Source organism: Odontesthes bonariensis, chromosome 19 (assembly GCF_027942865.1).
Source record: "Odontesthes bonariensis isolate fOdoBon6 chromosome 19, fOdoBon6.hap1, whole genome shotgun sequence".
In the NCBI taxonomy this organism is placed as follows: domain Eukaryota; kingdom Metazoa; phylum Chordata; class Actinopteri; order Atheriniformes; family Atherinopsidae; genus Odontesthes; species Odontesthes bonariensis.
Genome location: NC_134524.1, coordinates 31,081,752 through 31,096,100, shown reverse-complemented (window position 1 = coordinate 31,096,100; position 14,349 = coordinate 31,081,752). Strand labels below are relative to the sequence as shown.

At 37.5% G+C, this 14,349-nt stretch overlaps 1 protein-coding gene across 3 annotated transcripts; it reads left to right on the top strand.

Annotated features, from left to right (window-relative positions):
• Positions 1 to 43: 43 nt before the first annotated feature.
• Positions 44 to 2,228, top strand: LOC142368602 (bolA-like protein 2). 3 transcript variants are annotated; one of them, XM_075450812.1, is made up of 4 exons: positions 44 to 114; positions 287 to 352; positions 607 to 704; positions 1,938 to 2,228. In XM_075450812.1, the coding sequence occupies exons 2-4, from the start codon at positions 290 to 292 to the stop codon at positions 2,035 to 2,037; spliced, it is 261 nt and encodes an 86-aa protein (XP_075306927.1). In that variant the 5' UTR covers positions 44 to 114; positions 287 to 289; the 3' UTR covers positions 2,038 to 2,228. The 3 variants fall into 3 exon arrangements, with proteins under 3 accessions (XP_075306927.1, XP_075306928.1, XP_075306926.1); XM_075450813.1 differs by having other exon boundaries at positions 50 to 168; XM_075450811.1 differs by having other exon boundaries at positions 50 to 352.
• Positions 2,229 to 14,349: the final 12,121 nt, after the last annotated feature.

The following is a 14,349-nucleotide window of genomic DNA, read 5'->3' as shown; positions in this document are numbered from 1 at the left end:
GCTGTAATTCAATTGGACAGGGTTTTTGTAAACTGTGACGTCACCGAAACACCGGCACTCATGCTCGTACAGTGACTGAAGTTAGCAGAACATTTTACAGGCAGTCTTTAATTGGTAAAAAATAAACTGGCAATATATGTTTTAGCAGCTGCAGACCTTGTAAAATTGGTGAATACTGTAATACTGCCAATGCCAACCTGTCTGTCTTCTTTTAATAATTGACTTGCTAATACATTTATTTAGCTGTGTTTTCTTGACGCTACAGTATTTCTTTTCCTTCTATGAGGATATGGCAATAACAGCAGATCACATCCGAGACAAACTTATTAAGGAACTCGCGGCAGTGCATGTGGTAAGTTTGTTATTTGCATTTATTTTTTTCTCTTGAATTGCTGCGTAATATGAAACGATTCAGACGTTTTCTAATTGCTAACGTTGCGTTGAAGCTGACATTCAGCAAGCTAGCTTTTAGCCATCACCCAGCAGGACGTTGAGTTAATGTTAGCTACAAGAGCCGAATGAACATAATTCCTGGTCTCCTGTATTTAACTGTGTGGTCTTGGATGATGTTGATATTTATGTGTTTTTTTTTTTTTTTTTTTCCAGAATGTGGAGGATACCTCACCTAACAGATGTGCTGCCAGCTTCAAAGTCCTGGTGGTCTCGTCCCAATTTGAGGGAAAACCACTGTTACAGAGACACAGGTATGACACGTTGTAGGTATTATCACAGAATTTTCTGCTCTGCTCTGGGTTAACTTTGATAATTGATTAATGATGGTCTCATTGTCATGCTGTCTGCTAACTGACCCCTAAGTTTCTATTAAAATGACTGATTGTGTTATCAATGTGGTATGCAGAAACCACACTTCTAAATATCAAAATAATTTCTTCTATTTAAAAAAAAAAAACAACCAACTAAATTTACTTCAATTTTCAATGCAAAATGAGAAATGTTTTAGCTCTCAAGTGGGTTTTCATCGAAAATGCTACTTTTGTAAGTAAGTGTTCAAACCACAAACATTTCATTTGACCACCTGCAAATCTCACATCAGTAATACACCCGCTTTCATTGATGTTATTCAGTTGTCATTAGCTGCTGCTGGATCCAAACAAACATGTTTGAGCAAAATTCCTTCATTTCTTTTTGTGACATTAATCTACAACAGAAGTTCCCAAACCTAGGCCTTCTTTAGGGTTATGGCAAAGATCACCAGGATTGCCTGAGTCATTCACTTGACCTTGGCAGAGGTTGTATTTCCAAATATACAAAGTCATAGCAAATTTACTTAATTATCAAAAGTCTATGTGAGGACGAAGAGCTCCTTTTACACACTGAGGTATGCTGTGGTTGTGTTTTATGGAACTGCAGGAAATAGAATAATTCTTAAACGAGTGCATCTACTACTCTATACAACCAGCTGAATGAGGCTTTTTCTTTTTTAAAGATAAAATGGCATACCTCATGGACACATGACTCTACAACGAGACTGACAAGCAGATGTCTTGAATCAAACAACATGCAGTGCAAAGAGTTGGAAAAAGTGTAAAAACTGGGAGCTGTGACAACTACCAATGCAAATAAAACAGCCATCGGGCACCGTGTGTGCATCATCATGTAGCAACATGTGCATCAATTTTCTCAGCATGTGAACCTGCTGCTGGAAGAAATGAAGGCTTTCATAAACATACCTGTCATCTCATCTGCAATGGGGCAAAATATAACAAACTGTGAATGCGACAGAAAAACTATGTATTACGTAATGCAATCCAAGAGTTTTCAAATACGATTTATATGTGATATGTTAAATGTACCATTTTTTTATCTTTTGGATTCAGAAGTGTAAAACCCTTCTGCTCTGTTATTACAGATGTATCAACCTGTAGTTTCACTTTGACTCTTTGTAAAATCCAAACCTTTGTGCCGTCTGTTCGCAGGATGGTGAATACATGTCTCGTCGAGGAGTTGAAAGAAATACATGCTTTTGAACAGAAGACCCTCACCCCAGAACAGTGGGAGAAGCAAAAATCAGAATGATATAAACGCATTCACTTGCATGACATTCCTATCAGTTTGTCACTCCTAGCATAAAACGCGCCTTATTATTTTTCCTTGATGTCAAAAGCAGTAGACCTTTTTATTCACCTTTACACCAAATCAAATCGGTGATTTTTGACATAAAACCACAACAATTTTCTTAACAATAAACACTTTGATGCTGCATTTTGTTTTTGTGTATTGAATTCTTTTGATTAAGGTTTGCTGTGATGGCAGCATATTTTCAGGATTTTAGTGGTGTCAGTTTGGACTTGACCACACCTGTAAAGGCAGGGTGCTTGCTAAAGTCTTGAAAGTCTTAATAAGTATGGAATTTTGAAGCACTGTTTTCCAGACCTTGAAAAGTCTTGAATTTTGTGTGAAAGTCTTAATAAAGTATGGAAAATAAATGTATGGTAGAATTTTACAGTATGCTCAAATGCATTGTGAAATGAGAAATAGGAAGGTAGGCTATAAAACTATAATTTTTCTAACTGGTCACGTACTGTATTAGCCTAATGCGATGAGATGTGAGTGAAGAGACTGAATTCTACATACAATCATCCATCCATTTGTGACACTTGTTTGATGTGAAATTCATGTACTTGTGATTTTCATGTTTTGAAACGTTTTCATCAGTAAAAGCATAATTTACTGTGAATAATGCATTTGTTCATTGAATACTAGCTTATAAAAATTAACATTTCTAATAAACACAGTTGGTACAATCTCAACCAATGAAGTAGGCAGTAGGCACACAAGTTACAAGTACATAAAGTTAAGGTCTTGGGGGGGTGGGGGGGGGGAGTATCAGTTTTTAAAAAAAGTCTGGAATTTTAATTTGGAAAAAGAGCAAGCACCCTGAAAGGAGAGATCTGAGGTTCAACCTTTGAATTAAGTGGATCAAGAATGTTTAAGTTTAATTGTCATTTCCACACAAACTATAGTAACTTTTAGCTGTTTGCAGATTTGGAGTTTTGTTTATTTGAACATTTTCTGTATTGGAAATAAAATTTGAGCGCATCAAAACTTTCATAATACACACGACATCCTATAATTCACAAGAACATGCAATCAAACGTAAAAATAATTTTTAGATGTTAGATTCTAAACACACAAAGAGAAAGATAGCTTGTGAGGTTGGTCATTGAATAAACTTAATCATTTGCACATGAATATGCTTTTATTTTCAAATAATATTTGGTCTGTTTTAAATACATTTCTACTGTTGTGGAAGATTTAACTGCCCTGCAGTATATAGTTGTTAATTAGCTCAACTTTTGAGTGTTACTGTAGGGCAGGTTTTGCTGAAAAATGGAGCATTTCATCATTTTGTGCTATGAAAGCGTCTAGACTTGCTCAATAGTTTCAGTACACAAATTAGCTTTTTTATACTGTAGACCAAACATATTTCAGTGCATTTGTTTTGTAATAATTTTAGTGAAAAAGTAAATAACTTAGCTTGATTTTAGTAAGAAGCATCAATACTGATACACATGTAAGGTTGGCTAGCAAAGATTAATCTACACCACAGTATCTGAAGTTGTTATATTAACTCAACCTTAAACATCAACGGAAAGAAAATGTAACTTTTACATTCATAAAGAAGCAATCTTAAAATATTTGTAAACCTTGAGTTCAATATATCTTTTCGGAATTGACTTATTGACAATATCTTGTCTACTAAGAGCTCTGATATGGGTGAAACTGTATTAAAAAAAATTGGACTTTGACGCCACCCTTAGGAAGGTTTCTGTATCAACAGGTATGCAGGCTTATCAATGAGCTCAGCAAACAAAGATCACAAAGTATGTTTTTAAAGTTGACCATATTTATCTGAAGTTAGGTTTTATTTAGAAAAGAAAAAAAAACATATAGAGACATCTAATAATTGTCAAAAGGCTTTTTCCATTAACTAAATTATATTGCTGAGAAAGAGACAACATGAATCTTAAAATGTTGAATTCATAACCTCTATGCAATGAAAATGTATTTGGTTTGAATGGTCATGACTGGGTGGGCATATTTTGGAATCAAGTGAAACTGTCTCCTTATAAAATTGATATGAAGTAATAACAAAAGTCTTATCTGGAAATTAATAACAAGTCTCAAAGTTACTTTAATATGAATAACCCTCTGCTGCAAGCCAAAAGCAGACAAAAACTAACAGTTTCCATATGAAATGGCTTATTGAATTACACTCATTCAAATGAATAGGAAATCAAATTAAAATATATATATATATATATATATATATATATATATATATATATATATATATATATATATATATATGTATATGTAATGCCTGAGAGCATTCATGGGAATTTTGTATAGGCTGAAAACCAAATTTATGAAAATCAGAGGGTGGAAGTTTATAGAGATCAGCGGGCGTTTAATACATAGCCATACGCTTTAATAAATGCCTGTTGTGTAAATACCAGGTGTCGCTTATAATTTAATAGGTAACCTCCTCCCTCACTGCTCATCAGCGGCTCACTTGTAGACGACAAGAAAAGGAGTGAATCTAATCCTCAACAATGATATCACCAACAGCCCACAATTACATCTACTTCTCTTCGTGTTGCTTGGCTCATAATTTTTTTGACTGTTTATATTGGTTTCTTTGCGGTATAACCAGTGATGGTACATTAACACACACTGTTGGAGGAAGCTTGATTAACAGGATAGAACATGAATATTCCACACAGAAATCTCAATGCCAAGATTCAAACCCAGAACCTTCTTGCTGAGAGGCAACAGTGCTAAACACCAAACCACCATGCAGCTCTCTTCAGTTTGCTGTATCATACATTTTGTGTGTTCTGCACTGGACAAATTCACATGTAATGTCTCCAAAGAATGAACCTTTAAAAAACATTTAGTACACCATGAACAGGGAGTTGACCATTAGCAGGTGTATGTGGTCTCTGGGATTACATGAGCTATATTTTAAACTGCACATGAAAAAATCCAAGTGAAACCAAGTGAATGATATGTAAAAATGTGGACTGAATATAAATGAGATGAATAAAGTTCAATATAAATTACCTCTGCAGAGCAAATGTTTACTCCTTGAGTGCACATGTGTAGATAGTGTTGTGAGGTGGTGAGGTGTTATAAAGATCAGAGAGACCCCCTGCCTGTGGGGTTTTCTGTGCTTCAGCCAGTCACATATTTTTTAGGCCGGATGTTTTTAACTGTAAGTCATTCGCAAAAGCGGGGGGAAAAAAAGATATAACGAGTAGGTGTCTCAAGAAAAACATTTGAGTAATAATACCCTTGGTAGTCCTGTACCATGATATCTGTAATGATAGAAAAGGTAGTAGCAGGCCAAATAAAGGTCCTGGGGGGACTCCTGGATAACTTTCCTTTTTCTTTTTTTTCCCTTGCTCTGTCCAGCATCATGGCAGCAGAATTGTAATCTGAATACCATGTTATGGTATTTTAACAAATTTGTTTTGCCAAGGCAAGCTTTTTGGATTTAAAGCTCCCCTTAATGAAAGTATAGAGAGTGCCAGAGGTGGAGGCATGATAAGACACACTAGCAGATTCAGCAGACAAACTCACCTAAACAGTCCTAAAATCACTAAAAATGCCAGCAAAAACAAGGCCATACAGGGAAACTCAACTAAAATGGCCGCCTGGTTTCTAAAGGCTCAAAATAGGCCACACCCTCCACTTAAATAACCTGGATTTCTTCCTTGCTTCTTCCAAGAGTCTGTTTACCTAAAGTGCTCCCTCTGCTGGTCCTCCAGCTGCTATTGCTTCTTCTAATCCATATCCACTGACTGGACTTTACTGCCTGATCTGACACTTCCTTCACTGTATTTTCCTCACACTCTGTCCACTTACTCCCAGCTCCCTCAACAATGATAAAGCAGACTTTGCAACAAATCCTCTACATCCTACTTCAATGTAAGATGAGGGTTGATCTACTACTGTAGACAACAAAGCAAGGCTGCTCAATTTCTCCATTGATAAAATAAATTCACAACTCTACAACATAAAAATTCATAAAAAATCATGTAGAATATAGCATATACTTTGTTGTCTAATGTAGTAGATCAACCCTCATCTTACTTTGAAGCTCCCAGATCAAGGAAGGGACGTCGACGCAGCTTTAGCAGCAGAGAAGCTATTAGGCTTGTGTTGATAATATTAACTCCTGGACTATGTAAAACTTCCAAATGCATCGTTTTGTGAGTACAGACCATATTTGTACTACTGTAGAAGTTTGGTGTCATGGCATGTGATTTTAGTGTGGTAATTTTGGAGATACTGCCAGGTTCCATTAGCGCTTGTACTAAGCTATTCGGAATAACTCAGTAACTCAGCTGATGTTCAGCCAAGATCGAAAAAACTTCGGGTGGGCTACTTGGTTGGATGTCACGGTTCAAATGACCCTAGGATGAATCTACTCCGAACTATCACTTTAACACGTTTGGCCATTATGAACACTCACAGTGACCTTATAGATGAAAGTGATGTCTCAACCCTGCTTAAAATTTTCAACAGTAGGTCAACTGAGAGAAGGTCACATTCAAGGGTACAAATAATGTTATGTTCCTTAAAGGGCTTGATTTAGTTATCAAAGTTTAATTTTCTTAACAATAAAGATGCCGTGTTCACCCATTCTAGTTCTCTTATAACTGCATGCTGTTATAAAATAACTTCAAATCAAATCATTGATAAGTGTGCGTGCTTCCCCCGCCTCCCCTCTCAGAAAATAGTTCCGACATCCATGCTTGCACCCCAAATCTTTCTACACCATAGCAGTATCTTCACCATCTTCTCTAGCCCATCGCTTGCATTTCCTCCTAACCTTCCTAATATTATCGACAAATCTTTATTGACTGCCTCCCATTCCTTGTTGCTATTTGTCCCTAGGCTACTTAACTCTAGCTTTCTGCTCCATATTTATCTCTCTAACTGGCCTATTCACCTCAGTATCAGCTGCAATTTCTTCACCTTCTTCCTCAGTTCCCCTCCTTCCTGGTCATCAGCTCCACTTCTTTCACCTGTGCTCACTTATCCTCAGCTGCCCTCATTCATCAATCACCCTCCACAGTATTTAGTCTCCCAGTTTGTCCTCATCATTTGCTAGATCCCCACCGTTACCCCTCGTGTCAACTCGTTTTTGTTGTTTGGTGTTCCGGCTCAGCCTTGTTTTACTTCACAGTTTTTGGAATAAATCTAGTTTACGTTTTGTCTGCATTTTGGGTTCTCTCTCCTCGCCGCTGCCAACGGCTGTGGAAAATGGAATAATAAGATTTTTACCAGTTTGTGTTACATGACAAGTTTGGAATAAAGCGCCTGTAAAGTTGGAGCGTTGCAGGATCATCAAGTAATTGTGTACGGATAACTAAAAGCAAGGTTTTTTAAAAAAAAAAAAAGAACTTAGCTTTGAACAATAACTGAAGGGTTGCTAAAAAACTACAGTAAACTGGAATATATAACAATTGTGTATTTCAGAAACCCTTTTAATAAAATAGACTCAAAATAGGACTCTTAAAAACCAAATCCTCCGTGGTAAATAATCTCCCATGGTGCATATGATGAACGCTACTGACCACTGTCCAAATAATCCCAGTATGAAACAAACCACATAACATGAATCATCTAGTGGATCAAGGATCATACAGGCTGACAGAATCCCTGTCAGATGGTGTTTCAACAGAGATCAGCTGGTGGTGGTTGAGCTAATGGAACCTAATTGATGTATTCACTCTTGCTCAGTCAACTCTCTCAGCTTTTCACTTCAGTGCATATGTGAAGGAGGCTGTGAGCGGGTGATTGCAACAGGCAGCTGCTGTAGAGAAATCAAGTGGTTTAATTTAACATTTGTGAAACAGCAAAAGGCTAGTTGATTTACATTGATTTAAATGAACTAACTTGTACAGCAAGGCATTCATTTCTGCACCTGTGGATTTTAATGGCTTCTTTTAGTCCAACGAGTTCCAGAGTTTGCAAGGCAGGCTTAGCATATGCTGGTGTAAACAGTCTATAAAAGTGCTATGAAAGTTAAAAATATTCTTAAATCAGAACATTTAACTTGTCCTTACAAGATCATAAAACTAGGTAAATACTACCTCTGATTAACAACAACATGTAACGTTGTGTTATTATCTGTTCAATAAAAACAAAGCCAAAATGTAGAAGCAGAAGTGTGTAAAAAATAAAGTACTCTCCATAAGCAGTAGCTGTAGAACCACCTTTGCAGCAATAATTTGATTGTTCTCTGTATGACTTCTCTTTTAAGGTCTGGCAGTCAGGGCAATTGCAACCGCCCTGGCAACTTGTACATGAAAAGAAATGTAATTCTCAGTCATGTCTGTTCGTACTAGGGATGTCTGTCAGATAATTGGTTGGAATAGCATCATACTTGATGTTTAGTTTGGCTGCAAAACTTAGCTATTTGTGGGTCAAAATTTTGAAACGGCTGCAAAAATGAAGACTGCGGACCCAGTCCTCTCTGGTGTTTTCTATGGGACACTGCAATATCTCCAAACAAAATTAATCTAAGACATGAGGGCTGATTTCTTGCTATCACAGTCATAAACAGTCACAACCTCCAATTTAGCAGCCAGAGGAGAACGCACAAACTTGCTTCTCCTGTAACTTGCTAGAGCCCCACCCAAATCGTACTAGCAAGAAGGATTGGTACTTTAAAACCAAAGTAAAAATTTATAAGACATCTTTGATATAATAATATATTTTCAGTGATTCAGTTTTGTTACATCTGTGAGTCACAGATCCCAAGGGAAACACTGCTCTGGTATAAACGACATGGATTAACGTCATATTGTTCAGCCTTGAAAATACATTAGCTCTGGTCTGAGTGGTGAACACACACACTCCCAACACACGCTCACAGCTGGTTAAAGACACACACTTTTCCCCCATCTCTGCTCTTCCATTAGTGGCTCATGGGAGGGTAAGTGGTGGAAGTAATCCTCACACCTTCAAGGCCCTCACCCCCCTTCTGTTCCCCAGTTCTGTGATAGATAAAATCACATCAGAATTCAGCCATTTCCTATCAAAACTAGAACCATTTTTATGTTCATGCTGTCGATCTGTCAATATAGAAATACAAACCATTTATATATACATATATAAACACACACACATATACAGTTAGGTCCACATATATATTTGGACACTGAAACAGGTTTTGTTTTGTACCTGTATACTGAAACATATTCCAATAATAGTTATATAATGGACATGGACATAATGTGTAGACTCTCAGCTTTCATTTGAGGGTATCCACATTCAAATTGGATGAAGAGTTTAGGAGTTTCAGCTCCTTAACATGTGCCACCCTCTTTTTAAAGGGACCAAAAGTAATTGGACAATTGACTCAAGGGCTATTTCATTGGCAGGTGTGGGCAATTCTTTCATTCTGTCATTATCAATTAAGCAGATAAAAGGCCTGGAGTTGATTTAAGGTGTGGTGCTTGCATTTAGAAGATTTTGCTGTGAACAGACAACATGCGGTCAAAGGAGCTCTCCATACAGGTAGAACTATCCATCCTTGCAAAAACAGAAAAAACCCATCTGAGAAGTTGCTACAATATTAGGAGTGGCAAAATCTGCAGGTTGGTACACCCTGAGAAAGAAAGGAAGCACTGGTGAATTGAAAAAGACCTGGGCATCCACGGAAGACAACAGTGGTGGATAATCTCAGAATCATTTCCATGGTGAAGACAAACCCCTTCACAACAGCCGGTGCAAGCCACTCATAAGCTTCAAGAATAGAAAGGCTAGATTCGACTTTGCTAAAAAAAAACATCTAAAAAAGACAGCAATGTTTTGGAAAAACATTCTTTGGACAGATGAAACCAAGATCAACCTCTACCAGAATGATGGCAAGAAAAAAGTATGGTGAAGGCGTGGAACAGCTCATGATCCAAAGCATACCACATCATCTGTAAAACACAGCGGAGGCAGTGTGATGGCTTGGGCGTGCAGGGCTGACAGTGGCATTGGGACACTAGTGTTTACTGATGATGTGACACAGGATAGAAGTAGCCGGGCGGCATTTCATAATACAGATGGACAATGACCCAAAACTTATAACCCGTGAGTTTATTAAAGCAAGGAAGTGGAATATTCTTGAATGGCCAAGTAAGTCACCTGATTTTAACCCAATTGTGCTAGCATTTCACTTATTGAAGACTAAACTTCGGACAGAAAGGTCCACAAACAAACAGAAACTGAAAGCTGCTGCAGTAAAGGCCTGGCAAAGCATTAAAAAGGAGGAAACCCCGCATCAGAGGTCCGTTTCACGTAGCAGGTTTAGTGAAAACTCTGAGTAGGTTAACCCTGAAATGAGGGAAACCCTGAGTTTTCCGTTTCACAAAGGGAGGTAACTCAACCCCGAGAAAGAGGGGTAACTCTAGCCTGTTTCACAAAGAGAGGTAACTTAACCTCACGGTCAGTTACCGGAGTAACAGACTCTCTGAACCTAACCTGGTCGGGACCAGGTTTTATTCAAGAAACCTTGAGTTTCTTTCTGTCTCCGCCCTCTTTCAGCCACACACGCCATTTGATTTCCTCATTCATTCAGTCAGCAGAGCGAGTTCTTCTACTTCTAGAAGTCCATTAGGCACAGTAGGAGGCAACTTTTTTCACAAACATGTCCTTTTGACAACGATCCCGTGGATGAAGGTGCAGCATTATTGCGCAGAGAAATAAATATTCGTCGGAGATGGTTATCAGACCGCATAGATTTTTGCATTTACAGACAATTATCTTTTTGAGCGGCACGATCAGAATGTGTTGGGACAAAAGAAAAAAAAGACATAAAAGACAAATAAATATTTGTATGAATAGGCTTAAAAAAGACATATATAGGCCTATTATATTTTATAAAGGCACTCGTGTCTTGGGGGTGGATTCCCTCCGGGGATTCCCTCAGCCATTGCCCTCCCGTTAGAGGTGGTGGCCACCACTCGTTTTACGGGCATCTGCCTTCTTTCTGTTGGCTCAGTAGAAGTCTGTGTTAGTTTAAATAGGCTTAATTATTTAACAGAACATGATATAGATGATGACTCTAAATTGTCCTTCTGAGTGACTGAGTGTGTATGGTTGTTTGTCTCGTTTGTCTCTGTGTGGCCCTGTGATGGACTGGCGGCCTGTCCAGGGTGTACCCCGCCTCTTGCCCATTGACTGCTGGGATAGGCTCCAGCCCCCCCGTGACCCGACTGACGGATTCAGCGGTGTATAGATAATGGATGGATGGATGATATAGATGAGAAGACATAGTTTATGTGTGTGAAAACAGCATTATGTTGGGAATAAAATAACTGCACAGTCAAATGGCCACTCAATATTTATTTTACAGTGTAAAACATGATCAGAATGAGGTACCTCCATGCCGAGGTCTCACCTGTTTGAACAATGTTTTTATATTTCATCTTAAACTGCTGCCAAGAGCGCTTCTCCCCTGCGGGATTGCACCTAAATGAAATAAATGAATGGGCTACCATTCAAGCAGTTTCCCTGTAATATTATTGTGATTGCAAAGGACTACATTTAAACTTACACTTTTGCTGCTGCAGCGGTGTTGCACTTATTTCTAAAAACGTATTGAAACTCGCCGCATGAGCGCATTAAAGGGACACTATGTAATAAATTAAGTCATTTATTAGCTCAAATCAACATATTCATTCATAAGTTAGTCCTCATTGGTGTAAAATGATCTCTGTCAAAAATCTCACTTATCCTCCTGAGTGAAGAATAACTAGTCTGTATCTACATAGAGCAGGTAAGCTCTATGGAGGCTGCCATGTCCTTCCGGTCTATGAAAAATGACAAAGTGCCGAGAGGGACATAAAGCACTTCGAATCGCGATTTCCCCACCAGGCCTACAAGCAGAAATGACGTCATTGTGACGTCATTTCCGCCAAATGGCTTATTACAGCCGCTAATGCTAAATAGATTTTATTCCTTGGCACATATGTCTTTGTGTTCATTAGCTTTCTTTTTGTAAGTGCATCATCTTGTTCTTTTTATTATTATTCCTATGCTCCCCCTGGATATCTTCTTTTTGGCGTTATGCTCACATTTGTAAACTGTTATTTTGTTGATTTACTAATAAAGTTTAAAAAAATAAAAAAAATGCTAAATAGATTTTATCTCGTAAATGATCCCACTAATAATGCATTGATTGTTACCAAACTTCTGCCGTAGTACACATAGGCTCTTAACTCACAAAACGAGGCATTAGAAAGTTTGTAAGTTTACCGGGAGTTTATTTACCGCTGCTAATGCTCCTATTGCTAACGCAGGCTAATGCTAACGCTGCGTCGACGTCACTTCCGGTAACTCCCGGAATATGACTAATTGCATTGCTTGCACACCAAAGGAGATGTTATGTTATCTGACATGTTATCTGTCATCTGTATTCATAGTGTTGTTGTATGTGTGTTATGTAATCCTTTGTACTGTGTGTCTTGATTTCTTTTTGTTTGTATGGACCTTGAGTCTGAAGCTATAGCTTCTTGAATCTTGACACATTCCGCTTGCCGTAGTTCAAGAAGTTGCAGCGCACATTTGAAAACGTGAGGCGCTAGAGAGCAAATTCTTTCAACTTTGCAAAATAAAATTGCACCACTAGATGGGGGAAGAAATTACATAGTGTCCCTTTAAGATTTCCAATTCGAGGTTGGTGAAAAACGTAGCCCCTCCTCTTCCCCGTTGCCAAGGTGACTCGTCAAATCGGGGCTCCATTGATGCTGGCTTTTTAAAGTTGTGGTGCATGCGCTAAACTCAAGGTGAACTTACTCAGAGTTGATTAACCTCACTCAAATCAGCGTTTGTGGAACCGAAAACTCAGGGTTTTCTATCTCAGAGTAGATCAACTCAGAGATCAGGAATAGACTCAGAGTTGGTTGAACCTGCTACGTGAAACGGACCCCTGGTGATGTCCATGAGTTCAAGACAGGCTTTTTGTTCAACCCACTAAATTAAAGCTGAAAGTCTGCACTTCAACTGTATTTGAGTTGTTTTATTTAAAATTCATTGTGGTCATGTACAGAACCAAAATTAGAAAAACATTCTCTGTCCAAATTTTTATATATATATGTGTATATACATATGTATATATATATATATATATATATATATATACATAGCTCAAGTTGTAAATACTAGATATTAATACTTAGATTACTTTATGACTTATTTAATTTACCAATTTCTTCCTTACATATATTTATCTTTTCAAATTATTTCAGGATTGCATATTGAGTATAATGTATTCTAAAAATCATGCCCCCTACCCGAGGTCCAGATCTGTTACCCTATGACAATATTTTCTCTGGACTACCTGAAGTAAGACTGAGTGCAATAAACAAATTGTAACAAAGTATTAGGTTCTATAAATCTATAAATACTGTGACAATTTTTCAAAGATTATGCCGACAGTACTTGTCCACAGATTCCTTTTAGACTAATCACGTTGCTTCCCATAATAGTGGTGATTCCACTAGATGGTGTCATGATAAATGGCTAACAGGGTCTCCTCTTCTTTGAATCGAAAAATATACTCAGTGCAACTTTTTCGTGGCTTTATTTCAGTCATGAAATGTATAGTAGTAAAGTATGAATATGGATTGTTTGCATAGCCAGCTGATGTCTGATTATAGCAGGCAAGGAAAATAGACATTCATCATTTCTGAGCAGTACTTGAGGTACCCACTGTAGCCCCAAAATTACAAAATAGATTAATATATACCATACCGTCAAACTTTGTTCACACTGGTCTCACAGAAGTTGGATTTTACACCTTTTACTTTGTTAACTTGTGTATCTAACAGACAAACAAATACATCGTCAGCAATGGACCTCCAAGCTGAGCACTCAGGAGTTATCAATATGAGTTTCATACCTTCAGACAAACAAATTAAATATGGAAATGTGAACATATTGTGAAACTAAATTCTGAATTTTTTTTGTAGTTAACACCTTGTTCAACATGTTAATCTTCTGACCTGTGATTGTAATTTCATTGCCATTTTCTACATTTAATTTACATTTCTGACATGTATCCTTCAAAGCAAAGTAATTATAAATTTAGAGATACAATAACTCAATGAGTGTGTTTTTTCCATTTTAAAAAAAAAGTAAGAATTAGCGAAATATTTTGCTTATATTAAGCTTTTTCAGCTGTCTCTTTGATCCGTACAGAACTAAATGACTGAGTTTTACTGTTTGACAGAAACAACCGGATCCAGTGTTAGATTATGAATAACAAATACTTCACTATCAAAAAACACAAGTCCATGTTTTTGGCATTGCTATTTG